Source organism: Gambusia affinis, linkage group LG05 (assembly GCF_019740435.1).
Source record: "Gambusia affinis linkage group LG05, SWU_Gaff_1.0, whole genome shotgun sequence".
NCBI classification, from domain to species: Eukaryota; Metazoa; Chordata; class Actinopteri; order Cyprinodontiformes; family Poeciliidae; genus Gambusia; species Gambusia affinis.
In genome coordinates, this window is record NC_057872.1 from 26511207 (window position 1) to 26538040 (window position 26834).

General features: G+C 35.6%; 1 protein-coding gene across 1 annotated transcript in view; it reads right to left on the reverse strand.

Moving 5' to 3' along the window:
- The window catches only part of LOC122831705 (mannosyl-oligosaccharide 1,2-alpha-mannosidase IA), a 203026-nt gene that overhangs the window by 73063 nt on the left and 103129 nt on the right, over positions 1-26834 (reverse strand). The window contains exon 3 of the mRNA XM_044118087.1: positions 7698-7813. Within this exon, the coding sequence (XP_043974022.1) occupies positions 7698-7813 (116 nt within the window). The remainder of the gene's footprint in view (positions 1-7697; positions 7814-26834) is intronic.

The following is a 26834-nucleotide window of genomic DNA, read 5'->3' on the forward strand; positions in this document are numbered from 1 at the left end:
CTTAAAAGAAAATGACTGTTCCGATTACATGTAAAGCATAACTATTATCAATCCGGATCAGCTGACCTGCACTTTAGTTATGAACATAAATCGCATATAAAAAAGAAAATGGGATAAAACTAGGTGTGTAACAAAATATTTTAGTTGTTTCTTTTCCAATCAATATTTTTTTAATAAATCATATTCATATAATAATTTCAGTATTTCAGCAGGACTCAGTTTAATGTGATCGCTATAACGGAAGCATCAATGATATCACCCTTCTTTGTTTTTATTATTATAATGTAAATCAAATGTTAAATTCAGTATCATCTCTACAAACTTCAAAATTAAGCACTGAAATGTACACTTTTAGTTTTCACTAGCAAAAAGAAAGAAAAGTTCAACCATTACCTTGGAAATAAAAAAGTATAACAGCAGGGCTGCATATTAGTAAATCCAATAATTGTGATACTGTTGCTCAATATAGGAATAACAATAATACTTCTGATAAGTCCAGCTATTTTCCCCACTCCTTTCTGTCTCATCTTTTTCTTCTGATTCTTCCATTGGTTCCTGTACTTTCACAGTCTTAGGCATTTTGTGCCAAGTGGGAACCAAAGTTTTCCTTTTAAGCAGAAACAAATGATATGAGGTTAAGTACCATACCCAGTTATATAGCAATAACAATGCATTTACAATATATTATGTAGCCCTAATGAATAGATTTCATAAACTGAATGGAAAAAGCATTAGGACGCAAACTTTGGCATTGCTATTTAGCTACAGTGGCTAAATAGCTCACAAAACTTTAAGTTATCTCTCTCCCTATCACAATTTCACTTTCTAACAAGCCAGTATAAATTATTTGAATAAGGCGAGGGTTTCTTCAATGCTAATTAAGTCAAATTAGGTCATTTTATACGCACCTGAATAGTGTATTGGGAAAAAGACAGATATAAAAAAACTACATTTCAATCTGGCACAAATCTCATGAGTTCTCATTACACCACTAAGATTTAGGAATAATAATTAGACAGAGAAAATCAAAGTTCTACCTAACATTTGTTTTTTATCTGTTTTATCGAATATTATTACTTACAAAAAAAAAAAAAAAGATTCCACAAATGTCCTGTCGCTTTAAGCTGCAGAGCTTGGACACAAGAGCCTCGGATCCTAATGAGCTTGTTAAAACAGTGGCTTTTTTTGCAGACTTCGTTATGAAAGGGTAAAATGATGAATATGTCAAAGCTTTAAAAATACTATGGGTACTACAATATTGCCCCAGCATTCAGCCGCCTCATGTAAATGAAAACCTTTGTTATGTGGTTGTGGTAAAGAGAGGTTCCAGAAGCAGGAAGCAGACAGGAGACAAGCGGATTTAAAGCAAGAGTTACTAAAATTACATGTGCAACAACAAAAAATGCAAAGAAAGAAAACCATAATCATTCCTAAAGTATTTCCAACATTAAGCCACATCCACAACTGATGAAACTGAGGCATTAAGAGTTGAACAGATGGGAAGAATAACTGTAGGGAACACTTGGATCCAACAGTAAGGAGGTGATAACTCAAAAATACAAAGTGTAAGTGAATGATTTAAAAAATGCAAGAGTCAGAAGGGGAACTGTAATAAAAAATGACTCGACTTGAATAGATAATAAAAAGTACACTAAAGACAAAGGGTCACTGAACACATATCCTTATCTTACTTAACTGGCAAAATAGAGCAAACTTTTTATTTTTTTATTTTTCCTCCCCTCCAGGGGGTCTTTTTTTGTGGGCTCTAGTGTCCCTTATATAACAGTAGGCTGATAGGAAAGGGGGAGGGAGAAAGACATGTGGCAAATGTCGCCGGGTCCGGGAATCAAACCCGCGACAGCCGCGTCGAGGACTCAAGGCCTCCAAATGTGGGTCACGCTATCCCTACGCCACCACGCTATCCCCTACGCCAGAGAAAACGTAACAAAAATCCAAAACATAATAAAAGACCCAGATTATGGGAGGCTCTAAATATATTCAACAATTTTAATATGATAAAGTTTAACAAACTACCAATGAATGTTAGAAGCAAATGTTAAATCACTACAAAAATATGAATATGGTCTCAATACACTACGGATGTTTGTTTTTAATAGCCCCCAACCCAAATTTATTAAAATGTCACAGCATTAGACAATTATTACACTCAGACAATGACTGAATATAGTTTTTAATATGAAGTGGCGATAAAAAAATGTTGTGACTAAAAATATTTCGACCCTTGTCTTGCATTTTACAATTTCCTCCTCTGATCCGCTTACATGATGCTTTCCATTGGATTAAGACCTCTGTGAACTGAGTCTTCTCAAACATTCATGACCTCAAACGATAATTTCAGTTTGCAATAATTTGACTCTACTCAAGTGAGACCCTGATCAAATAAAGTTCACAATGAGATGAGAAGAGCTGAGTCTTAATGAAAACAAGTAATGAAATCTGATTGGAGATATAAGGTACAGTTTTATAGTCTTTTTTAATAAGGTCAAGTCTAACAAGCTCAGAGAGAGCAGCTCCTGACCAAGACTAAAACTTTTAAACTAAAGTGAAAAATTGCTCTTAAAGCACTTACCATTAATCAAATAAAAGTTTGCTCTGTGATGATGTTCCCACACAATTATGGAGTATTTATGCAAAAACAGCTTGTTATAAAATGTGGCAGAAACATGCAGCAGCTTCTTTTGTTCTGATAAGAGGTTCAGCCACCAGAACGATCTGGTTTGTATGCACAGCTGCTCCTTCAAATTCAGCAATAGGATCAAGCTGATCATCCTACAGTCCTGTGGTCAGGATTCATCCAGATGAATTTTATTTGTTCATTATGCAAATAATTTAAAATCTGTTGTTTTGTCTTGCTAAACACTGTTTCACACGTAGGAGATTATCAGTTTTTTGGATTTAACACTTGGATTAAGTGAGATAATGAGCAGAGGCTGAAGTCTAAGCCCAAGTAGAAAGCAAAAGACAGACTGAAACCTGCTCCAAATACTCGTATTTCTTTGCTACTGTAACACTGTCCTTGTCTGTCATGTCCTTGTTTCACCGCTAACAAGTTATAGACCGGCTGTCAGTTTGTGTTGAGCTCTGGATGACAGACAAGCTTGAACAGATGAATCAAGCTCTACAGTCTGGCTCACTGCATCCTGTGACACTGTAATGTAATTACGAAGAAATGTCTACACAAAAATGCCTTCATATGAATGTTGCTCAGCCACTTCATCCCGCATTATGCTACTGTGTATACAGGCAATGCTAGATGTATGTACTCAGAATATTAATACTTTTATTTCTAATTCCTGAAATAGTTTCAGTAATAAAACAGAAGTTAATTGGCAAGATAACCATATAAACACATTATTTCATGATTGCTAGAAAAATTTATTATCCACCCAAATTTAAGAAATGTGGCAAAAGGAACTTCCCACAGAAATATGAGAGGAGTTAAACTCTTCATAGTTTCAATCAATCAATCAATCAAATTTTATTTGTATAGCACATTTTAGCAGCAAGGAATGTCAAAGTGCTTTACATCAAATCAAACACAGAAACACAATGCCACATAGAATCAACAATCAAAACATAACAATAAGTCAAGTTCCATCGATAAATTTGTAATTGATTACGTTTTAAATACAATTCTAAACAGGTTGGTTTTTAGTCAAGTTTGCATTCATAAAAGGTTTACCTGTTACACTCCTACTGTGTTATATGGAACAAAACACCTATTGCTATTTTTATTTCCACTCACGCTCACAATCATACAGTTTAAAACGATGTAAACAGCCTTTTAAAGGGCTTCCGGCACCAGGCTCCGTACAAGTCTCTCACGGAATTTCGAGCAGGGACTCTGCCATCCCTCACAGATTTTTGTGCAATTCTATGGTAACACCCAAGTAACCTAACAACAAAAACATAACACTATGTCTCACCAAAAAAGAAATCAATAAAAACACAAACAGCATCTTCTTTTGATAAAAAACTATTTTTACTGAATTGTCATAAGCTATGTTTAGACAAAATGATTATGTCACAGTCATCTTGAGTGGTCTTGGAAAGCTCATTGAGCCAGCAGCGCTTTACCATTTGTATAATAAAACAGTGTGTTGTGACATTTAGTCAACCATCCAGAAAATCTTTGGACAAAGGCAGTCATTCTGGACAGTGAAGTACATGAGGTGTTACACTTATTTACTGTTGACCAGCAAATTGTAAAATGTAGGTTTGCTGAGGGTTTTGTGTGAGACACAGTAAAAATGGCTCATCCACTGAGAGAAAAAAAACAGCTCATATTTGTCCACTGTTTAAAGATGCTGTCATAGGATTTTAGCATAATCCGACATGCAATCACATCTTTCAGGGCCCTAAGCAGCCCCTACCCCCGATCATTTATAATAGCGAGTACATACATATCTGGAGATTTAATTCATACTGTCATCTGTGAGTTGTATCCAACTTCCCCAGAGCAAAGAAAGTGGTAGTTGTTCTTTTAGTGGTGAAGGAATGAGGGGGTGAATCTGATGGATGGCAGAAGACACTCGCGCCATAGTTCACTGTGAACTGTAAATCTGTCTCTCTGTCTTTATGATTGGTGACACTGCGGCTGTTAGTGGCTGCTTCAGCACAGGCTGCAAGTGTTGCAGATCCCACTCACAAGCTTCTAGCCACCAGTTAACAGTCATAAGTTTACTCAAAGATGAATCATAAACTGCACCTGCCTTTCTGTGTTCTTCATGAGAGGAAGTAAAATGTAAAATGCTCTGGTGTGTTGTAGAAGCTAACATGTAAAACCCATCCCTTCATGACCCAAAAACTGGCAGTAATCAAGACTGCTGAGCTCTGCAGAGTAAGGCACAAACAACATACTGTCAGAGTGGTTTAGTTTAGATTATAAACTAGAAGTTCCCCATATTGACATAAAGATTTGGACACAATTTCACTTTATCATGATAGACACCAATTTGGGATAATTAAGTGTTCTATTGGCTGTTTTGAAAAAACACAAAAGCAACAAATATTCCTACTCTTGTAAAGAGAAAAGCAAAAAATTAGAATTTCACTTTATCATGATAGACACCAATTTTTAGCCCGTAGGAGTGATGGGTGAGGGTGTTTCACAACCACAAGAAAGAAAATCCTTCCACTAAGAATGTTGAATTTAATTTTATATATTTTATTAGTATAACCAGAGATGAACTAGAATGTATGTATCATAATGATTGTATATTTCCATGTATAAATTGGAACTGTTTACCTTGCAAAGTAGTTTGAATTGACATTTCAATCTGGAGAGACTCACAAAGAGAAGAAAATAGCAGTTAAAAAGATTTAATGATACAATTCTTTGGCGCTCGGCCCCGGCAGAAGACCGTGAGCCGAGGATCGCCGTGAGCAGGCAGTCTGCTCGGCGAACTCGGGATAGTCATTCCATTCTGGACCGAAACTGGTGGTGGAGCAGCCTGGAGAGGAGACGACAGGGGATCCTGGAGGACTTCCCTCATGGTGGAGGTGGCAATGGGGAGGAGGTGGGTTTCCAAGTTAACGGCTGACGAGCAGGAAGTCCCCAGGGTAGCTTGAACTCTTGAAGGTGTCCTTGGATGACGATTGGCTGGAGCGGCGTGGAGCTCCGTTCCGGATTGGCTGAGGCCAGGCGTGGTGATTAGATGATGTGGTGAAGCTGGTCGAGTCTCCCAGTTTGAATTTTCGCCTAGGCTCCATTTGTTGTGAAATGGTCCTTTATCAATATACTGAATTGCTCAACTGAACTTAAAGCCAAGGAAACCTGTATTATCCCTGTTTTAGTTGACTGAGTGACACTGGATAGTGGGATGATGAACATCACTGTGCTTCAAAAAAATGTACAAACTCCAGGGGTTTTTCTAGCATCGCATTAAAAGGACTTCAAACTGTTGAAATGGTACATCTGAAACCACATATTTAAAACCTTAATACACTTTGATAGTGTTAACTCTCTCAAGCCAATAGAAAACACATCAAGATAAAAATGAAAGCTAAAAGTAAGGAATATTTTCTCAGCCAGCACAACCTTAAGCTTGGAGTGTATTGTTGTAAGATGCTATGAATAGATTGAGTAATTGGTCTAGATTTAGAATACTGCACCCAGCAATATTTGTGTCTCCATGTTTGTCATAATTACACATCACTGCCATGTTTTATTGCATTTTTTAACCACAGCCCAGACATGACCTCTCTGATCTACTAAACTTACAAAACCACGTACAAATGACCCGATGCACTTGACTGGTTGTGGAGAATCACTCAAAAACCAGCCTTGCTTGACACTTTCTCTGGTCTCCACTCAAACCAACATGGTATCTGTACTGGCAATCCTCAGCTGCTCCTCACCCGGTCTCCAGAAACTCTCTCAATGAAAGTGTCATGGCCTCTTCTATCGTTGTCTCTCCCACAGTTTTTCTTTCTATGGTATCCTTTAAACCCCTCTTCCTCACTCATTTGGTATTTATCACATTTTCTGCCTCGCAAAGGCCTTTCAGTGACTCTCAGAATCCCATCAGTCGGTAACACGGCGTGGCCTGCGGCCACACAGAACGCTCTCTCAGATCTCTACTGAAATGTCCTGAACTTTGGGAAACTGTCAAATGCAGTTAGAGAACAGAAACACAGCTAAATAAAAACTCAAAAGAGCCTCTATCAGGCCCAATCACAAAAAAATCATTAAGTTTATGTAGTGAGGGGAAGCAAGTCGGTCACATTGAAAAAAGAAGAAATTACTCTTCTTTGCCAACAGTTTGTTATACTACATTGATAAGTGTTAGCAATACTGAGTGGAAGAAAATGTCTCAAGAGCATTAATCAATGAAAACCTAACTCATAATATATTCCTAAATGGTGGGCATTAGGCATTTTAGACTTTGAACTACAGTGATTTTGATTATTATTTTTTTTAATACTTAGGACACCCCTTTCATATTTTAAAACTTTTTCCAAAATTCTAAATTCTAAATATTCCCATATATATGATATTTTTATCTCCGAAAAAAAATAAAACAAAATACAGAAAATGCACAATTAGCAAAATATAATAAAAATTTATTTTCTCATAGTGAATAAGTGAGAACACTTCACTGTCTAATATAGACTCTTAGACTGTTTGGCTGAAATAACTACAGTGAGAGACTTCTTATAGCCATCAGCCAACGTCTGACAGTCTGATGAAGGTTTAGGCCACTCCTTGATTTCAGCTGTGATATGTCAGCTTCAAGAAACCACAGAACATCTCAATGAGGTCAAGAACTGGGCTTTGACTCAACTCAGACTTTCCATTTCTTAATTCTCAGTCATTCCTTTATATTTACTGGCATGTTCTGAGTCACTGTTATGTTGCACAATCTAGATCTGCTTCTGCTATATTTTATTTTATAAAGCATTTCATATTTTCTGTGAGCAGTTTCTGATAAACAGAAGTATTTTTTTTAATGCTGCACATTTCAAGGGTTCTACAAAAAGCACTTTATTCAATACTTTTAATAAAGTACTCAAGACATTGAATACTTTATTCTACACTTTTAATAAAGCATTCCCATTATTTATACAGTCAATTATAGAATTTTATTTCTATACTTAAATATAATTCTATTTGATTATAGAATTAAAACAAACAAATAAAATACACTTTTTGAAATGAAAGAAAAATGACTCACAGAGTTCAGGTCCAAACTAGTCTGCACCCACTCCTTGGCATCATTATATTCGTCCATCAGTCCCATAATATACAGCGTGTCCAGCGAGTCCACAATAGAAGCTCCTCGTAGTCCACCTGCAAAATACAACAAAGATTTTAGACAGAAAATTAAAATCACATATTAAAGGTATAAACAGTGACATATATAAACCAGTACAAAGGTTTGCAAGAAAGTCCTGTTTTTTGCTTTTTATGTAAATTGTGCCTCATAATAATGATCTTTAAAATTATGTGCAAATTTATTCATGCCATCATACATTTTCCAGATGTTCTACAAAACCGTCGAAATAATTACTATTCAATATTTTTTCTCTCTTTGCTCACAACAGTTGTCCCCAGCAAAGTGTTGTAATTTCCTTGCTACTTGAAAGAGTAGCTATAATGCATACTATCGATCAAAAGAAAAACTGAAGTAATCTGTTACTCATATTACAGTGTATTTTACGTTCATTTTAGAAGAGATTACATTTATGGACGTCTATTTTACTGTATATTGTGAAACTGACCATCTGTCCTTGAAAATTAGACACCCAGCTTCTCTATCTGCTTGTAAATCCTCTCTGAAAACCCATTTCCTCACTCTAGCCTTTGACATCTTATGAGTTTTTGGTTCCGGCTCATTTCTTACATATTTGTTGCTTTTTGTTTATTTCTGTGCAATTCTTTTCTGCTAACATGTTACAGTAACAAACTATAAGACAAGCAATTTACACACTTAGTCCAATGACTATCGACACCATCAAGAATAATTATCAAATATATTAGTCAATCAAAAGCAACTGTACCGGTCCAATGTAAGTAAGCAATTATCTACTCTTACTATGTACTTAACCAGGAAGAGTAATTGTAGCAAGTCAATGACTCAATGCAATCTGCTGGGTTTCCTTACACAGAAACGTTTTAAACCAGATTGAATAATAAAATAAACTTAACTGCATAAGTAGGATCAATTGGATTGAAAAGATTTATTTTTGTAAAGTGACTTGAGATGACATGTAGTGAATTAGCGCTACATAAATAATCTACATTGAAAGTTTAATTTGAAACTTGTGTTTTTATTGTTGAATGCTGTATTTTATCTTATGTCATATATATATATATATATATATATATATATATATATATATATATATGTATATATATATATATATATATATATATATATATATATATTTTTTTTTTTTTTTGGTTTTTAAGTTTTTTATGTACACAGGTCTTGGATTGGAATAATCCTTGAGGATTCCAAGGAATTCACTCAAACTGATTTTTCAGTAAATTTTGAAGAATGCATAGTATTTACAACACAAAAGGACATTTTTTTTCACTGTTAAGAAGGAAACATTCATTTAAGGTGAACAAATTCTGAAGCTCATCCCTTAACTGTTAATATTTTAACTATCAACAGAACTTTTAAGGAAAGCTGAAAACCGGAAAAGTCCCTGAAGTGTTGAGTTCTCCAATTACAGCGGTGATGCTAAAAGATAATAAGAAAATTGCTTGATGGTGCCCAGATGAGAATCATCCTCTCTCAAAGATTATAACGCATCCGTAGGAACACATCAGTCATAGCCACATGAAAGTCAAGTTATTTAGGATTCAGCCAGCAGAGCAGGAGCCAGAAGTGATGCACTGGATCTGGATTAGAACGAGCTGAAGAATTTCCTTCTTTAACTCTGTGTGCCACCATGTCTGTGCATTTATTTTTATGAATCTCATTGGTTATTTCTTTTTACAACCTAAATGAAAAACACAAGGAGGAGTTAATTTAATTCTGTTTCCATGCTTGAACCAATTTTCTTCTGATATCACAAAATGTTATTCAAATGCAGCTTAAGTTCACAAAAATTGTCTGGTACAGTTATTCATTGCCCTTAATAAATAACTGTGAAAGTGTTTATGGACAAATTAAAAATATTATAGGTTTAATAATAAAGAATTGGTTAAACATACTGATACAGTTGGAGCCTCAAACTATACATTTCTAAATACAACAGAGTAGAAATTGACCTGGTTAACAGAGTGAGGTGATGAAAAAAAACATGTTCCTTCCTGAGAACAGGCAAGCCAACTTTAGATGGCTGGATTGAACTGATGCAACCATTCTGCAACCTGGCACATCAAAGACTGTGGCTCTTATCAGGAAGCTCACTGAATGTGCAACCATACCTCTGGGCATCAGATCCCAGATCTGGAAAAAAATAATAAATCACACAAATCTCACTACTCATTCTGGATTGATTGCTGAAGCTGGATTTACAATGAGTACAAGCGTTGAATAAGATTTTATCAAACAGAAAATGTATGTCTGGCCAAATGCTCCAAATTTTTGTTGTATATTTTGTGTATTTTCTTCAATAACACTTTACATCCACAGTTCATGTAGCAGCAAACAATTAAAATCGATCGACAGTATTATTTGCAGGACATAAACAATCTGATGTACATCTAGTCTTCAAACAAGCATCATTAAAAGATGTGATAGAAGTACGCCAACATAATGACCAGTTGATAACTCAGACCAGTATTTCTCATTTGTAAAGACCAGATATCTGATATTTGGTCCCTACAAATCTTGAGAGAAAGTGATGTCAAGATCCCCAGTAGCTCTTACTTTAGTTTTCTAAAGTGTATAACTACTAAAAATAACACTTCAAGACCAAACTAAAGAGAAAACATTTTTATAACTGCACAGCTCATTTGTAGCCATCACTCTGCCATAGTTATGGGAAGAGCTCAGCTTTACAGTATCACATGGACCCAAAATATGCTGTGATAAACTCCTCTTCTGTCACAAAATAAGGGAACATCATGGTACATGGATGGTGCACTAGCTTTGGTTTCACAGTCATAATTCTGTGTTACTCCAGTAACATAACTGCAAACTGAAACGAAAACAAAATATGCTATCCTCAAAAAGTTTTTGCTATAATACTGCAACTACAGAGAAAAGAATAAAAAAACATTTTTAGATGCATCTGACTTGACTTTACTTATGAAATGGTCTTATTACTTCTAAAAACAGAGGTAGCAAAAGTAAAAGCTGAAGGATGAGATGGGTTCAGATATCTAAAGACCTCTGGTTATCCTAACCCAGAAGTACAGCTCCGTAGCTCGAGGCAAACTACAAGAGTGTGGAAAATTCCTTTTGAAAACAGCACCAGAGCTTGGAAGATTGATTGACTCCAAGGATACAGGGAGCAGATCAATCAATCATCATGGACTCCTTCACTTTCCATGTTCTTAGACTTTATTTCTTACTGTGGGCCTGAGCTAAAAATGGAAGCAGAATCAAAGACCCTTTTGAAGACATAAGCAGTTGAAGAGACTTACTAAGTATTTATTAAGTCAGATCAAAACACAGACACACAGCAGAATTTAAATGCTGCAGCCATACAACCATGAACTCTCCTTACTATAACCCTTCTGAAGCTAAATCAACAAAAAAGTTAAATTATAATATCATTGTCCCAACTCCTATAGATTTTTTAAATCATTAGCAGAACCCAGGTGAATTTTTGTAGAGGCATAACAAAGCAGTTCTGTAAAAAGTTGAAATTTATTAGCCAATGTCCTTTTTTTTGTTTTTGTAAGATATTTTCATCACATTGTCACATACTAAAGCACAGCCAACAGTATTCTGCAATTTCTAAGTCAGAGATATTTCAAGAGTAAAGTATTTTAATTTCTGTTTAAATCAGTGGAAACAAAATCAAAATTTATAACCTTGAGCTAAAATCTGCTTATTTAATTTAACTTTTTGAGTCATTTTTATCTACATATTATTAGTTTGCTTAAAATATTTTTAAAAAATAAAGTAAATAACCACAATATAAATCCCTGGGCATATAAATTTACAAATAGTAAACTTCACATTTATCCTATTTGCTGGGGTACCACAAGAAAATATCATATTTGAAAATATTTATTAGCAGATTAAAAACAAACATTGTAAACTTCAAAATAAAGGTGAAAGGACACTGTCAACAGTAGCCTCACGACTTGATCAAATGATTTCCAAGCAGCAACTAAACACGAATCTTTATAAAATTCCCTGTGTTTAACTATTTGGATGTTTGATGTTTACTATCTTTCATTTTCTTGTGTTTGGTGCTTTGTGATATATGTCTGGAAAGGTACTATACAATAAGGTTTAACTTATTAATATTTTCTGTGAGGTGTAATAAATATGTGTTTACGAAGGTTATCAGTATTAAAAAAAAGAAAGTATGTGCAGAGTAAAAGTCCAAATATTGGTATCTTTGAGATGCAGTGGGGTGACTTGGAAAAGGCTCTCAATGTAAGAAGCCTTTCAAACATTTGGCATCTGATCTGGGAAACCTTCCTCAGACTGATGTCAACCAGAAACCTAATTGTTTTATCCTGGCAGTTTCTGGTAGAAGAATAAAAGCAAGCATTTCATGGAAAACATTTCAACAAAATGGGATAATATTAGGTAACCCTCCACTTGAAAAGCTAACTTTTTCCACAGTAAAAATATTTTGTGGATTATGTAAAATAAGGCATAGATTATACACTGAAATGTGAACATATCTTTAAGACAATAACTGAATATTTAATGGGGTTATAGTTCCCAGATTTTATGTATTAAACATCAAATAAAAAGGCATTAGAAAGTCACAGGCTATTTGATGTTTATTAATTAAGAGAATCACAGTGGAGTCAGTGAAGTTATAATAGACAGATCAGGCCCACATGATAAACTCTAAAGCTGGACTTTGTTTCATGGTCTTACTGGCTTTTCTTATTGAGTGAATACACAGTATGGTATTTAATCCCTTAGAGGTTTGATTCAAAAACAACATCACCCTGTAATTTAATTTAGCTGGCACATTCAGCATGATAATGAAAATATGTGACTATGTTCTTAAAAGGAAACCCTGTGCCTATTTAAAATTCAACTGGAACTGGAATTAAAAGTGCCCAGCACTAAGCAGATAAGAGGATTCAGATTTCAAAGATGGATTGTTTAAATTCACCCAGGGGACAGCAGAAAAGTCAGGGTTATAGTTTCTCATTCTAGCAGCCAACTCATAACATTAATTGATAGTTAAACTTTAAAGATGGGATTAATATGTAAGGCACACCACAAACATAAAAGTGAATCTAATTGATACAGATGTAGGGAATCACCTAATTATGCTGTCCTGTTGTCAGAGTTTGGCAGCATCCTATTATTAATCAAAAGGCCAATCAGTGGCTTGTTAGCACTACCTGGCACTACAGAGGGTTAGCAGGCACTCGTGTCTGTGTGATGTTAATAAAATCTAGTTGATTGCTATTAGAAGCAAAAGCTCAAAAGGTCCACAGAGGAGGAGACTCTGTAGTTCAGCGGACTTTGGATGGAGAGCAAAACCGAGCAACTGTGGGTGAGAAGAAAGTGGATTTTGAGGGAAAAGGATTACTAAGTTGGGTTACTGAACAGAACACGGAAAAAGCCGTGAGAAACAGTGATTGAGAAATGCCACAACCATCAGTCAACTCAGGCTATCGCAGGAGACTGGAATACCAACGCTGTCTTTCAGCCTCCGAGGGAGGAGTACGATATATAAAAAATGAAGGAGGGAGCAGAAATTCAGGTGGACATTTTTACAAAACGGACCTTGTCTTTTAGCTTAGTTTTTATCCAACTGCAGAGTCAAACAAAGTGTTTTTAGAGTAAGAATAAATCTGTTCAGACACCAGAGGGATATGGTTAATCATCTCATCCCATCCCATCCCATCCATCATTTTCTGGTTAATCTGGAACCGGGTTGTGGAGGCAGCAGCCTAAAGAAAGATACCTCCACTTCCCTCTCCCCAGCCACTTGGTACAACTACAATTAGCCCCAGATCTACACATTCTCTGAATTTTATGCAGTGTGTTTCTGTTTTGCCACCGGCTATTAAACTTGGGTAGGTGTTTTCTGAAGAGAACTATTGAAATTTACAGAGCTTTCTAAAATGTGACTGAGAGAAATTATACGTGATTCTCTACGTTGGTTTTGCAGAAATTTCCCTCTCAGTCTCCAGCAAAAATATTACTACTAAAATAATGTCCTATCTCTGGTCTTTTCTCACAACCCAGGTCAATTTCTCAGTGAGATCATTCTCAATGAGTTCATTTCCACATTTTGTCATTACATCTATTCCCATTTGTACTAGATCATTAGACTAGTTTTCTTGTTAAATGAAGCTCAAAGTTGATAAATAATTTAATTATGAGTTATCTGTATATTTTTAAGTCTATTAAACCCTGTTTCAATTTTTTTATACACAGATGTCCTTTGTTCTCAGGCACTTGCTATACCTGGGTTGATGAAGGATGACATACTTTTTCATGAAAGTTGATTTATAGTCAATAGTGATGTTCCTATAATAATGATTCAGAATTTGATTAAAGTTTGGAACTGTTAATTATTTTGAAATAGAACAGAGTATGATCTGACCTCGTATAGGTAGATAATATTTTCTTAAGGTAGATTAAAACAGATGTAGAAAATTACACATGACCATGTATTTTTGAAATCTATTACTTAATATTTGCCTTGTAGGCGTGGTTGGCATGGCTGCATGATACCAGGAGTTGATACAAACATAAGGATAAGACAAACTAAATATACTGAATATTTTAAACCTGTATTTTCCCGACTCTTTTCTTGTTTTTCCAACAGTACTTCTACTTTCTGAGGCTTAACATCACATCCATTGAAACTACACAAGTGATGGTAGCAGTAAAAGTCTGTTCAACACGCAAATATAATATATGCAAGATTTGCAAGGATGGAAAACATTGCCATCCAACCAGTTTTTTGCAAATAAGAGATTTCCCACATTGACATGAAACAACTGTGATTTGATATATTGTGCAGCTCTAATGGCTGGTTTGAAATTCCCCGTGGCAGACAGTCTTATTACCGGTATCTGAAAAAGTCAGGTGTGAAACAACCAAAACTGCTCAAGCACAACATGGAGCAGAGGCGAAAATAACCAGTTCCCTTAGCACTTGAATATTTCTGCTGAGAAATCACAAACACTTTATAATACTTATTTTCTTGAAATGTCAACTTGTGTAAGCAACAGTCATTTGTATTTCTAAATTCCATCACAGTATGTTGTGGTATTTATTTCTAAACTATAAAAGTGATAATAAAAACCTACCTAAAATCTGAATAGTCTTTCTAGGAATACATCTTCCATTGCAGACAGCCAAGAGCCTATTAAAGCAGAAATACTGCTATAGGGGATAGAGTTTCAGTAGCTAAATTTGATAAAGTGTATGGAAGTGTATGGCCAACAAAGGAAACATAAACCTTGAAAGAAGAAGAATCAATTACCTTCAAACTAAGAAGATCTTCAAGGGTTTGGTTTCACCGTAATTGATTCTTTTTTATTATTATTATTTCAGCTTAAAATGTATAGAAAATAATTAAATATTGGTGACAAAAGGTCCCTGTATCAAGGTTTCTAACTTTTCTGAAAATGTTATGCATTTCAATGACAACATTTACCAACTTCAGCAAGTTGATAAACGTGAGCTTTACCATCACAGCTATTGATGGTAAGGGTCAAATCAATGGCTGTGTTACAATGTTTATCACCACATTTAGGCATGATATCATTGCGTGATCCAAGCAATAACTTCTCAGTTAAATAAAGAGCAGGAACAAAATCAAGTTAAACATCAAAATACACATTCCCACCTCCTGAGAGTTAGGTAACGTCAGTAAATGAAGTTGGTAAATGAGTGAACTGTTTTTTCACTCAGTGTTCAACCTTGATTTCCCTACTTTTCAGCTGAGTTTTAAAGAGTATTATTTGCAAGCAGTTTGATAAAACAGTGTGTCTGATTAAAGAGATCCAAAGGCCTTGGAAACTATACAATGATAAGCAAACAGAAACACACAGAGCCACAGCTTCCTGGGTTCAAACCAGGTTTCGAAAAACATGAGGATGCTGTATGAAATGTAAATGCAAAAACACAACAGAAGACTGTTATAATGACAGAGTCAAAGCTGACATTGAATGATCAAGGAAGAACCTTTCACGGTATTTGGCAACAGTAGTCAATGCAGCCCAGGATCTTTGAAGAAAATATGTATTTAGAAGTATGACTTTCCACATTAAAAAATTAATAAGAACACCCTCTTCCAAGTTAGAAATCTGAGATGCCAGGCAAACCTCAAATTTGAATAAATGTGTCCAAGGCATATCCAATGTGTAATCTGTTTATATTAGATTAGATTATACTGCATATGCCACACAAACCTTTCGCAAGAAAATCTTATTTATAATTACATAATTTGATGCCTTCTGTACACTATACTATTCGATCTCTTCAGACTGGACAAAGGACCCATAAATCACACCTGATGCTCCTTATTCTCAACAAATTTTAGCCTCAAGAGGAATTAAAGTGTGCACCTCTAGAGTGCATTAAATCTGAACAGCTCTGAATCAAAACAAACAGATTTTTGGGGTTTTGTATTGATTTTTCTTTATACAGAAAAAAGATGCATATTTAAAAGGTGCCTCGAAGAGTAGGTGACAACCACTGAGACAGAGCTGTTTGAAGAGCTCTGTTTACTGGATAATATTGTTTAATTTATAAAGCAAAGGAAAGCAGAGCCAGCTTCAAGCCATATGTGTGTATTGTTTGAGACACTGATGTAGCACCACTGTCCATGAGGGTGTAGCAGAAGATGAAGATATGTAGGAGGTTCAAAAACTAACAGTTCTCACTGAAATGGTAAAAACACAGTAGACAAGCTGCATGACTGCAGACATCTAACATGCTGTGAACTCAGACATCCAGAATCTTACTAGTATTCTAGTTTCAATTTCTGATGCTTTTGACTATATAAGATTTTATCTGCTAGAAGAGTTGCAGATTATTAAATTTTCAATCACAAATCAACGTTATATTATACCACCTTTAAGATTTTTTGCTTGACACCTTTGCCAGTAAAAATACTTAGTGATGCCCTAATCATTGAACAAACATCACCTTCAGTGATGAACAGCACAATCAGTGCAGTGTGTTCAGAAACGTAAGCAGAGTCCTTCCATATTCTGTTAATACATTTCTAAGTGCTATGCTACCATGGTTACAAGAAACCTGCATACAAATAATCTTCTTAGCATCTGTTTAGTATATTACAGCAACTACAAACCCTGTTAGACTCTGCATGAGTTATTACCAGGAAGGAAGCACAAGGACAAAATTTCAGGCATTTAATCACAATCTCACTCCGTTTAAGGGTACACAGGCTTCCTAACTTCCCTTCAATGTGTCTCCATTTTCACCATTATGATAATCGTCCCATCAAAGTGCCCTGCAGAGGAGCATGTATCAGCTGGCGCTCTGTCCCTGCCAGTTTCCTGGCAAGTCAGTAGAAAGGACACAAAAAATGATACATAAAGGGAGATTACACCCAGAGCCAAAGTAAAGTTGATCAATTATGAGGCCTGCAGACCAAGAGGCAGCAGGGTCATATTTCTCAGATAGAATTTAGCAATAAGACCTTAATTTTAAAACCGATAAAACAGAAAAATGCTGAATCTAGCACAAAATCCAATATACAAGTGTGCTATTTTCTAAGGGTTTTATATCATGGGTGCACTGATAAATCAACCCAGATTTCCTTAATTTAGGGAGATTAGTGATCAGTTTACACTTATGTGTGAAACCAATCTTATCCACCGTTCTAATCTACCTCCACAAAAGCATGAAATTCAGCCATCATCTCATTTTGCTCTGCTATTTAAAAAGGGCTGATTAACACACCAGATAAAATCTGCACATGCGTGGTGAACAACAGTCACCCCACTGTTGCCAACCCAGCAACTTTACTGCTATATGTAGCAACTTTTCAGCCAAAAAACATTGGTATTGGCCAAAATCAAAATCAACAAATAGGGATTGTTAAAGATCAGTGATAAGCCAGAAAACTGAAATTGGTACTTGATTTATTACACCCTTTTCCTCTTTGTTTGTAATTTGTTCTTCTATAAGTTGACTCTTGTGAAATATGACAGATTATGACCCCCAAGTAAACTTGAATATTGCAAAAACATCCTGATAGTAATTGTCATTCATTGGACTCACTGAATATGTCTCCCTAGTAGACTATGAGTAGATACATAGAAATGATTTAAATCCTTACATTTAAAGCGGTTATGAAATCTCCACAAAGATGGTTAGAAATCATCCCTGACATGATGAAAATGTCTATTTTAGCCATAGGGGAGTTTCAGCTCAGAAAAGCTTTGGCTTAAGGTTGAAACCTTTTTTAAAAAGTAGCATGAACATCTTGGAGCAAAACATTGAAGCTTAACAAGGACAAGTGGCAACATTGGACCTTTAGAATGTCACATTCTTTTTAGGTAGAAGTTATATTGTTTATTTTCATTTCTGAGGGATATGTAGCACTAAAATGGAGGGTAATAACACAGTTTAATTAGCTACCATGTTTGCAGTTTATGTGAATCTGCAGTTTCCCCAACTCCTGCCTTCCTTTTGAGCATTAAGCAGAGCAGCACACATGCTTAATGCTGATTTTAGTGGTTGGAATTGGGCTAAAATCTGGTACAAATGGCTTTCAGAAGGATTATTTAAAAACTCTAAAGTGTTAAATTCTAAGTAGCCAATCAGTACACTGTCACATGGATTAATCAAATCACAAACAAACACAAAATGCTCACTGTCCAGACATGATTAGTGAGGCTCCAGACTTCAAACTGCTTGCACACGCACACACATGCGCACACACACACGTCAATCTAATTGCAGCAATTTAATTTGCAACTCTGGGACAGCGTGGCGTGTCAGCGCAACAGCCCTGTCTGATATGACAGCCGCTCAGATGAGATTACATACTGCATTCAGTGCAGTATCAAACCCCTCTCCGACTTTTCCACAAAAAAAAAAAGCCTGTCTTGGACTGATCAACAGACAGCGGCATAGTGAGAGAGGAAGAATCACACATCTGATGCTCTGTCAACCTACAAAACCTGATTACAGATGACATCTAGAGACTCAGATTAGGCAGCTGAGGAAGATGCCGAACACATCACATTCAGCTGGCTTCAATGTCATCCAGTGTACAAGTATACACAGAGAGCAAATAACTGTTAAAAAGAACAAATTCATAATCAAATTGACATCTGAGGCCTTGTAATTATTCAAAAAGAATTTAATATAAAAAATCTCTTCTAGTAATTAGATTTTTTTTTCAATTTCACAACATGCAGATGCTTCCCATCTAGTATAGTATACGCTAGTTGTTCTGAATGCATCTTTCCAGCTAAGTAGCTTCACACGGAAATAGATGCAGCCCTACAGATTTAGCAGAGGTGAAATAACTTGTTGACAAAGAACACCTGTCAGATGGAGAAATTAAATCCGCCATCGTAAAAGAGTAGTGGCTGCACTTCATTTGTGGAGCGCTGCAGCCATTTACAGGCAGAGCAAGAACCCGGAACCACATTGACATGCGAGTTCACAGAGTGCATCTATAGTCGATGTTCAAACTCACTGGTATGCTTTGAGCGTCAAAGCAAAACTCATTGACATGGAGAATTAATAATGACATAGAAAATATTTTAGTTGAGTGAGAAGCATCAGTATTTTTTAAAGTTAAATTAGAAAGCATCCTTACACATTTTCACAGATACTTCTGGAAATTCTTATCCAGCTGGAAAAAGGGCTGAATAAGGTTATCTTCTACCTCTTTCTATCTACTGCCGTTTCCTCTTTGCCACAGGCTGTTGGCATCTTTCAACTACTTGTAAGCTCAAACACCACCAGTGCAGTGCTGCTCAGAAATTGTGAAGTCTGACAAAAGCGATGGAAGACCTTTCAGGCACTCTGGGTTTTCTGGTGTCTCTAACAAAAGGAAAGTCTTTCACTAGACTTAGAGATGCATTGATCACAGATTTGTGGTCTATTTCATATCTCTGGTTTTGTAAAGCTTTGACATGCAGATTTTTCATTAAAGACTTCACTAAAGATTGTTGTTCAGGTTTTTTGAGTCATGCTGAAAATTGTACTACTTCATTCATTTGCAGATTTTAATTTTGACCTTTATATAGTGCATTCCTTGATGGTTAATGTGTTTCTGGGAATGATTTTGACTACAAATTAGACTTTCTCCAATCGATGATATTTAACGTCTAATGCCTGCCTGACATTTTCAGCATTTTTACTCAAACATAATGTCTTGTTGTTCTCCTGTCTTTGTATAACCCAAGATTAACAAAGGCCCTATTTACTGCTACAATTCATAAATATCACATATTAATTGTAATTGTATCTTAATTGTATTAATATATTAATTAATATTATGCTGGTTTAAAACAATTATCTGCATGTGTTTTTGGAGTCCTTACATGGGAGGTGTACGGTGAAGTGGGACATGTTCCGTGTTTCAACTCTGAAAAATAAAAATAACACCCAGCCAATCCTTAACATTCCCAAATGTTAATGTTTTGCGCATATAAGATGAAAAATTATTTATGTTGGTCTTTTAAAATCTGGTGTTTTAAAGGTAAATCCAAAAACAACAAATATTTGACCAGTTACAATATAAGTTAATTGTATTTCTATATCTTACTTTATTGAAGCACAGTATATTTACAGGTGTAACTTAAAATCTGAAACTACATATAAAAATTTATAATGAAAGACAATCAATGTTAACACTTTGAGGCTTTGATATTCCCAGCCCTTTACTCTTACCTAGTAACCACTGGAGAAAAGCACCAGTACACCCACATCCATGCAAGTATTTTAGACAATGGATGAACATTTTCTATTAAAGGTAAAGCTGAAGGTAAATAGTGTTTTTTTTTTTTTTTTCTTAAATCTCTACAGTGATATTTATTAGAACATTTTTGTGCACTAGGGCACAAAACCGTAAACTTACAAGGTACCATTCTTATTTAAATAGCTGCCACTGCATGCAGGTAAGTTGCTAATGTTTTTTTTTTGCTTTGTTTTATTTTTAAAATGCAGGCTCACAAAGGTTAAAAAATAGGAAGTAAAACTATGTTTTTGTTATCTTCAACAATATGGACTGCAGAGGTTGAAATGTCCTGATTTCTCTAGAGCTGAGAACCAATAGTTGGGGCTAGTAGCCCCAGTCTGCCTTTGTGAAGAACTGAGATAACAACAGTGCTGAGAGGAAACCGTAAATCAAATGTCAGTAAATATAAGGAGCCCTGCATTATATAAGACAAACAGGATTATCGCATAAGTTACTGCAAGCATAGACATAAACACATTAATCTCTGAGGACTCATGACCGACTGAGACCACAATGATAAATGGAAAGAAAGTGCACTGGTGAGCAGGTACACAGAGAGGATTTATTCTGTGACGTTATGAAAAATTCAGGTCGAGACATGATGCGATGAGCCGAAGTTATTAAAAGCAATGTGTATTTATAGCAACCAAAATAAGTGAATGAAGAAAAACAACTAATGCCGACATAAGCTTAAAGGCTTGGCAGAGAGGGATTGTGATTAAAATAGTCAAAACCTGATTACTTCAACCCAAACAGCATGTCTGAATTTGTGGTCGCCTCCATGAGAGACTCTTGATTTACGTCATCAGTGATGATATAAACACAGAGTGTAAAAATCCTACAAGCAAACACTAAGAATAAGTAATCATTATAGCTTGGAAGCTTCATCATGATGCCGAAAATTTGGCCTCTTTCATCAGTTTGTGAGCAGATCCTTACAGTTGCATAGAGGACAATCTCTTATAATCCTCTTGCTTCGTCATACATGTTTTCATCATCTTGACTATAATCTGTGCAAAAAAGGCTTGATTCATGCTCAGAATTATATTTTCAATTTCCAAAAACAGAAGAACTGAAATAAACGGTAATAATAATAAGAAATGCTATTTTTGTAACTTGCTTTGACAGAGAGCAAACACCAATGAACACCAATGAATGGCATAGTGAGTAATGAAGAAATAGGAAAAACGAAAATTGGAGTTTGAGTTCATTCTTTATTCTTTTGTTTGGTATCTAAGCTGCTTTTCTTCTTTTCCTAGATCTTCTAGCTTTGCATTCTTCAGCGGAGGACTTAACCTAGACTTAACCCTTTATGATATTTCTATTGTCATGAATTTATGACATTGGGGTAAGTTGTTGGATAGAAGTGCTGATTCCACTCTTGGTGTCCTGTGATCTTTAACTGTCAATTAATGAATTAACACATACACTGAGGCAAAACATATTATCTACAGAGCAACTAACCATCACAGTAAGTTATTTCCCACAGCACAGGGTGCATGCTGCAAAAATTTGAGATTCATGCAAATGGTTCAGCATATAGTCAGAGTTATTACAGGGTTATCACAAGTTTAACTGAGTTCATAGACATTTCTCTCCTAATGATGTTTACCGAAAAAGCTTTGTTTTCAAATTATTTACAGCATACAGCTTTATGGTACATGTATCAACACATTTAAATAAAACCTTTAAATATGAACCTTGTGAAATATAAATAATTTGAAATCAGGCTTTCCATTGTTTTTCAATTAGAGGAGTATTGTGACATTGATGAACAAAGGTATGTTTAGCATACAATTGTATGCTAAACATACCTTTGTTCATCAATGTCACAATGCTAATTAGAAAAATACATTAAATCACCAGTACACTCTGAATGAACCGGTAGACCAATGAAAGAAGGATCATGCTCAATATGCACACTGCACAACATGTTTACAAAGGAATGTAAACATATTAGAGATAAACATAAGCTTGACTAACATTCCGTTGCAACCTAATGTGTCAGATAAGTATTTAGCAGAACAAGTAATGTTGCTGAACAGGAAAAACTGTTTCATTAACCCTATATGTCAAATTGTTTTATTTATTTATTTACGAAAAAGAGATTCCAGACTCTGTCAAATGTAATTCAGAGAAAGAAAGAAAATTAGCTACATTTGAAACTTATTTTCTCAAGAAAAATACAACTACAGCCATCTGTCAAAAAAAAAAATATATATATATATATATATATATATATATATATATATATATATATATATATATATATATATATATATATATATATATATATATATATATATGGTGAAAAATGTAATATCTAGTTACTCAATCTACAATCCATTAAATGTAAAATACAAGGTCTAACTCCAGTTTTAAAAAAGTATGATTACTCCTGTGTGTCAAGTAATATCACTCTCCCCTTTGTGAGAAACTGGAATTTTGCCAAATAAAAACCACTGCCTCCATTATTTTTAAATGTCATTGTCTGACTTTGGGGGTTTGAAAATGTCATAAAGGATTCCTGCTAGAATGCAGACCAAGACTGAACTTAAACTTCAAAAACAATAATAGCAAAGGCAAGACGCAATAAAAGAAGTGCTTTATCTGGGAAAAATTGAGGTGCTGCTGTTGGCTTGTGTTACTATTATTGACACTTGTCAAATCTACAGCCTTTCCCATGTCAAAAGAAAATTGTTATTTACCAAGAATCTCTGTGAAATGTTTAAGAATCAATAATACACTTATTTACAGTTTAATAAAACCGTATTGGGAGTATTAATATAGAAGGCACAATGAAGTGAATTGAGACAAAGCATTTTATACAGCTCTTACATTTTATAACATGGCAGGTGTGGTCGTTCTACATTGTTATACTGCAAAACAGGAATTATCCACAAGCTTAGAGACTAAATCCTTACAAAAACCTCAATACTATATATGATCAGTACCTCTGGTTGCACAAAAGATGTCTCACAAGCAGTGATTGTAGAATGCAATGTTTTATTTAGCATCAATAGAATGAGGGGTTAATCAACAAAGCAATGTTTGTAGACTGTACACAGCAAAATAAAATGTGTTCTGAATTAACCTGCCTCACAACCTCAGACTGAATATGAGAATAGACTGAATTTGATGACACACACACACACACACACACACACACACACACACACACACACACACACACACGCACCTACACACACACACACACACATATATTATATATATTCTACATTTTATACATGTAAAGCTTTTCTGAAAAAAAATAATAAAACAACTAAAGAATAAAATGGGAACAAAGGATTTCTGTGATGAACTGGGGGAAGTGTCCCAGATCCCAGATCTTGGTATGTATTTGATGTTAGTTGTTTTAACGACAAATAATTACATATTGATGGAGGCCACTGGATGGGGTAGAAAAGGAAAGTGGGTGAATTTTAACAATCTTCACAGCATGTGAATGTAATGTGACAGGTGGTGACAGGCTCCATTTGAGAAGACATTTGAAAGAAAACTAATGAACCTCCCCTTCCCCCAAACCAGCTCACCTTCACAATGTCCCCTTCATGACCGGGCAGGAGACTCAGTGGGAGGTAATTGCAAGGGAGGGAAAACCTGTCTGATTCACCTAATGTGTGGGTGGAGGAAAGTAGGTAATCGTCCATGGTAGCAGTGGCCAGCTGAGTGCTTTTCATAAAAGTGTTCCTTTAATAACAAAAACGGAAGCAGTTTGCATATGAAGGGGGACGAAAGGTTAAGGCTCACACATCCATTAAAGCAGTTTATACATATATATATATATATATATATATACATACATACACATATATGCTGCAAATATATTATACACATCTGAGTTCCTCGACCTCCTTATGCAGTGCTGTGATCTGCGACTATGCCACCTTAGACGTCCTTGTATCTCATTCTGTTGATTAGTGATGATGTAAGACATTGGAAATTTGTGAAAATCTTTTTCTCTGAGGGGTTCCATAGACCCAGAAGATCTCCAGCTGCTCTATAAAATATTCATATCACCTTTTGCAGCACCTGCAGCCAGAGAAGACTGAATAATAAATAGCTAGAGCTTCATCATTTGGGCCATCGATTCAAGCTAAATCAAGTTTTCCAGCCACCTCTTTCTAACCCCTCTGTTCTCTACCATGGCAGGCCTTTACATCCCTTAAAGAGCTTTAGGGATTTCATAATAAATGGTACTGGTTTTAAATGGTCCCTGGCCATGGCATGAAAGAAAGGATGAGGGGTTCAGCCAGTGTCAGTGGAAACAACTCAATCTGCAAGCCAGAAGAACTCTCAGCAAAACTCAATGACCTTATGCTCTTTAATTGCACCTCATGGGATGGTGCGGGAGGTCAAAAATAGGAGGTGAAGCAGGATGATGGAACAAAGTGTTTAAAAAAATATATTAAATAATTATAACGTCAAGCTAACATAATAGAAAACCATTTCTCCATGCATGAAAAAGGTCTTCACTGTGCCATTTGTAGCAGAGGGAGAAAAGAGCTGTGTAGCAATTGTGCATAACAGCATGTGGCCAATCCCCTTAACAGCCATGGGACGTCTATTGTTGATGAAAAATCTCCTGGGGGAGGGAGGGGCGGCCGTTACACGTAATGTGATGTTCCTTCTTTTTTTCAGAACAATCAGAAGTAGTGTCCTAAGCAGCTGTTGGACCCGCATTTAAAGTGGTGAGCTCTTCAGTTAGTGACCCACATAAGCAGCCACAGGAGTAATGACGCTCTTCACAGGGGGTGAGGGGGACAACTCTCTAATCCTCCACTGAGTCTGTGTGATTGGTTGGCTTCTTACTCCAGAGCAAAAGTAGAAGTGTCAGTATTATATGAGAAGTCTAATAAGAATGCTTTCGGAAACAGATAAAGAGTTGTTGGAATCTAAATATTTAGACACTTGAGATTAGTGTTTTGTTCCTTTTTTTTCTGAAATCTGGAAAGCTAACTTGTACCAATATATTAGCAAAAAGAAAAAAAAGCATGAAAACCCAAGTAAATCTCTAATGTTCAGTGTTAGAGAACTTTGTCATCTCAGGTTCAAGAACAAACTGGCATGCCACAAATAATAAAAAAAAAATAAAGGCTACTGGGACTTTAACTGTGTGTCATGGGAATATAATAAAACTTTTCAGTAACAAAACCTCAAGCTGGGTTTGGCATGAAACAAAGGTCAATTGTGTGGAAAGCATCCAAGTATCTTAGATAGATGAGTACATTTTATCCTCTGCTTAAAAACAATGAAATGTATCATCGCTGGGAGTTTGACCAGGATAATGATCCTCAACAAGTGGCTACATCAGCACAGAAATGGATCATCACACAAAATCTTAAACTTTTCTTGTGACAATTTCTCTGAAAACCTGTGAGGTGAGCTGAACAAAAGAGAGCAAAAGAGAGTAGCGAGGACTCTGAACGATCGAGAGAAATTGTGCAAGCACAAATGATCAAACATCCATTTGTCTGTTTGCTCCTCTTGAAATAACACAAGAGTGGATGCCATCTGATTGGCAAAAGATTATTGGTAATAAGCATTGACAGAAGGCATAGCAATAATTGAGAAACTGATTCTGTGTAGAAAAACACTTTTAATACACCAAACTTCAATGTTTTCTACATTTTTCAGAGTGATATTATGGTGTAATTGTGGAGAGTGCTGTTTTGGCATGGTATGAAACAATCACAATCTAAAACAATGTATTGGACAGATTAACAGCAGATGAAACTTCTGACACATTCAGCAGCTTTCATATAATTGTTTTGTATAACTGAAATAAATCTGCTATATCTTTAGAGCCAACAACACCTAATCACTAATCTTCCTGATGGAATTAGATAAACATATTGTGCAACGTAATTATTAATTTTCTCAACCAACACCTTAAAAATACCTCAAAACCTTTAAATGTCTTTTACCAGACATGGGCTTACAAACTAAACTTGTGAAATGTGTGAGGAGGTCAGAGCACTTCTGTGACCTTAAGCCTAAATCTCAAAGGAGGTTAGCAGACGAGTCCATTTATGTCTGTCCCATCTTTTTACTGAAACCAAAGTAAAATGTAAAACATCTCTAAGGTTTCAAGGACATTAGACTGACAGGCTGGGTTTACTTGAGGGATTGTTCTTGAGCCAATTCCCAGGCTGGTAACAAAAGGCAGAGAAGAAAAAAAAATCTTCTGGAGGCTGTCCAAGAGCTGTCTCTTCCCCATCAGCTTTGTTTCCAGATCAGAGAAGGCAGCCGTGTTTATAAGGCACATAGTC